General features: G+C 42.2%; 1 protein-coding gene across 1 annotated transcript; it reads left to right on the top strand.

The window, feature by feature from the left end:
- Positions 1–425: 425 nt before the first annotated feature.
- On the top strand, positions 426–2,137 carry LOC131801364 (cytochrome P450 6g1-like). The gene is made up of 2 exons (XM_059119941.1): positions 426–1,752; positions 1,820–2,137. Exons 1-2 carry the CDS (start codon positions 490–492, stop codon positions 2,099–2,101), a joined length of 1,545 nt encoding a protein of 514 aa, XP_058975924.1. The 5' UTR covers positions 426–489; the 3' UTR covers positions 2,102–2,137.
- The last annotated feature ends 859 nt before the right edge of the window (positions 2,138–2,996 follow it).

The following is a 2,996-nucleotide window of genomic DNA, read 5'->3' as shown; positions in this document are numbered from 1 at the left end:
CTGAACGGAATGGAATGACAATCTTAATATACCCTCCATGCTAGGTATGGTGGGGGGTATGAACATTTTCTCTTTAGAGAAAACCATTAAAAGTATTCTCTCTGTACAAATCTGTCTTTGGTCTATAAAATACTTTTATAAGGTCTTCTACCCACAGCATTCCTCCGGGTGTCCTTGTTTTGTGGAGCACCTATAAACAAAAAAAAAAAAATCTCCTCTCTCTCAAAAATTTTCAACATTTCAATATTTTTCCTCTTTTTGGAATTCGCTTCACTGCATTCGCATTGTATTTCCGTGTCGATTGATAATTTTACGAATTCGCTGATAACACTTGCGTGGCAACTTTGCGAATGACCCTCACTGCGATACCTAAAAAAAGAAGAAGAGGAAGCAAAGAAAAAACAAGTTCAACCCAAACTGACTACCTCATTTGCGATAGTCGCCCACAGTCGTTTTGAATTCACGCACTGCTCTAAAGGTTTCGACGGAATGTTGCTCATCGCTGTAGTGTTTTCGGTGGTAGTAATTATCTTAGCTTTGGGCTTTCTATATCATCGCAATTTCAGTTACTGGACGCGTTTTAAGAGTGTCCCCAGTGGACCGGGTCGAATATTCAGTGGGAATTTTTTCGATTTCATAACATTTAAGACTAATTTCGGTTATCATCTTAAAACGATCTATGATGATGAGAAATTCGCCGCAGCTCCGGTAGTGGGTGTTTATGGGCTGTACAAGCCATGTTTGCTGATACGAGATTTGGATCTGATCAAATCGGTGCTGATCAAAGATTTCGAGTATTTTCGCGATCGTTTTACCAAACTGGACTATCTTCATGACCCCTTGGGTGGGCAAATGATGTTCTTTGGCGACTATCCGTTGTGGAAGGAAATGCGCACCAAGCTGACGCCAACCTTCACCAGTGGGAAGCTGAAGAACATGTATCCCTTGATCCAACAGGTCGGAGAAAATATGTCGAAATTTTTGCATTCCCAGCCAATGGTTTTTCAAACTGAATTAAGAGATTTGTGTGCTCGATTTACCACCGATGTTATAGCCACAACGGTGTTTGGTTTCAAATCGAATTCCCTGGAAAATCCCTCCGAAGATTTCCACAAGGAAGTGCGTCGGCTAACCTATTTCACATGGCACCGGGCATTCGATTTTATTGTGGTCATGTTTGCCCCCAAGTTGCAACGGCTTATGGGCTGTAAGATTCTCTATCCCGAGACGGAACAGTTCCTTAGGGTGGCCATAACCCAAGCTATTGCAGAGAGGGAGACCTCCAGCAGTGGTGGTGAGAAACGCAATGATATCATTGATATTTTTGTGAAATTGAAACAAGAAGCCGAGCAGAAGGGGGAGTGGGAGATGGATAAATTCATGGAATGTCTCATGGCCCAGGCCGGTATTTTCATGATCGGAGGATTTGAAACCTCATCGACAACAATGTCCAATGCCCTGCTGGAATTGGCCAAGCAACCGGAGTTACAATCACATTTAAGGGAGGAGATTAAGGAGGCATTTGCCGAAGGCAAGGGGGAGATTTCATATGACGCCATAAGCAAAATGAACTACTTGGACATGGTAATCTATGAAACCTTGAGATTATATCCCGTATTACCTTCGCTGGAAAGACGTTATGCCACACCACCAGGGAAGCCGGCTTATTCCTTGAAACCTTACTGTGATTTTACCCTACCCGAGGGTATGCCGATTTATATATCACCCTATGCCCTGCATTATGATGAGAAGGTAGGGAGACACTTGATCTGTAAAAAATGTTTTTTAGAAGTAAGAATTGTTTTTCGCTTTTTTTCAGTATTGGCCAAATCCCCGGAAATTTGATCCAGAACGCTTTTCATTGGAGCAAAAAGCCAACAGACATCCCATGGCCCATTTGCCGTTTGGTAATGGTCCCCACAATTGCATTGGCACCCGTCTGGGCATGATACAAGTGAAAGCCGGTCTATCGTATATTCTAAAAGATCACTATGTCCGGGTGTGTAATCGCACGGAGATCGAACCGAAATTCGAAGCCAAGGCAAACGTTTTACAGGTTAAGGGAGGAGTGTATTTGGAGATTGTTAAGGATGAGAAATAAATGAGGGTCTATAAATAGTGAAGTGATTATTGGAATATGGGAAAAGGGTGTTGAAGCTAAATTGCATCGCTAGTGGATCGAAGGAAAGCCTTCTTGCTGTAGAACATCTGAGGATGGACTTTTTCATTTAAACGACCTTAGAAAGCGGTTCTGCTTAAAGACGTTATGAAGAAAATATATATTTTTTAACAGAAAGTGTACCAAATGTGCAGCCGAGTAAAGTCATGCATATAAAGTAGATTTGATATGTGCCTATAGAAGACTTACAGAAGATCTTCCCTCTATATTCCAGATGATCTCAAGAATGTTTTGTAGAAAATCTATAAAGGATTCTGAAGAAAAAGAAGGCCTGAGGGAGTTAATCGTTTCTTCTCTTATTTGCGATTGAAAAAGGCTATATACGGGGTGAGATAAAAAAATTGCCACAAGGTCAAACACAAATGTCGGAAATGGCATCTACTTTTGAAATAAGTTTAGGTTTGTTCGAATTGGTCACCTTTGGCACGAATTATGGCCTTCAAACAACCAATGAAACCGTCATACGCTGCCCGAATGTTGCTCTGCGGTATCTGGGCCCATTCCCGGCGAAGCGCTTACTTGAAGTGATCGACACTTTGGTATTTTTAAGTGCCAACCTTGCTTTTCAAAATACTCCAGACACACTAGTCCAACGGATTAGTATTCGGAGATTTTGTTGCGGTATCTGGGCCCATTCCCGGCGAAGCGCTTGCTTGAAGTGATCGACACTTTGGTATTTTTAAGTGCCAACCTTGCTTTCGAAAATACTCCAGACACATTAGTCCAACGGATTGGTATTCGGAGATTTTGCTGGCCATTGTGCGCTGAGTCCTGTTGGAAAGTCCAAGGTCTGCGGCCAAAATGTTTGCATGCCCAA

Source organism: Musca domestica, unplaced genomic scaffold, assembly GCF_030504385.1.
Source record: "Musca domestica strain aabys unplaced genomic scaffold, Musca_domestica.polishedcontigs.V.1.1 16, whole genome shotgun sequence".
In the NCBI taxonomy this organism is placed as follows: Eukaryota; Metazoa; Arthropoda; class Insecta; order Diptera; family Muscidae; genus Musca; species Musca domestica.
The sequence above is the reverse complement of the archived record's forward strand: the minus strand, read 5'-3'. Positions and strand labels throughout refer to the sequence as shown.

Coding starts and splice junctions, on each gene's coding strand:
- LOC131801364 (XM_059119941.1), top strand. CDS start 490: ATGTTGCTCATCGCTGTAGTGTTTTCGGTGGTAGTAATTATCTTAGCT. Junction 1,753..1,819: donor CCCTGCATTATGATGAGAAG/GTAGGGAGACAC, acceptor GCTTTTTTTCAG/TATTGGCCAAATCCCCGGAA.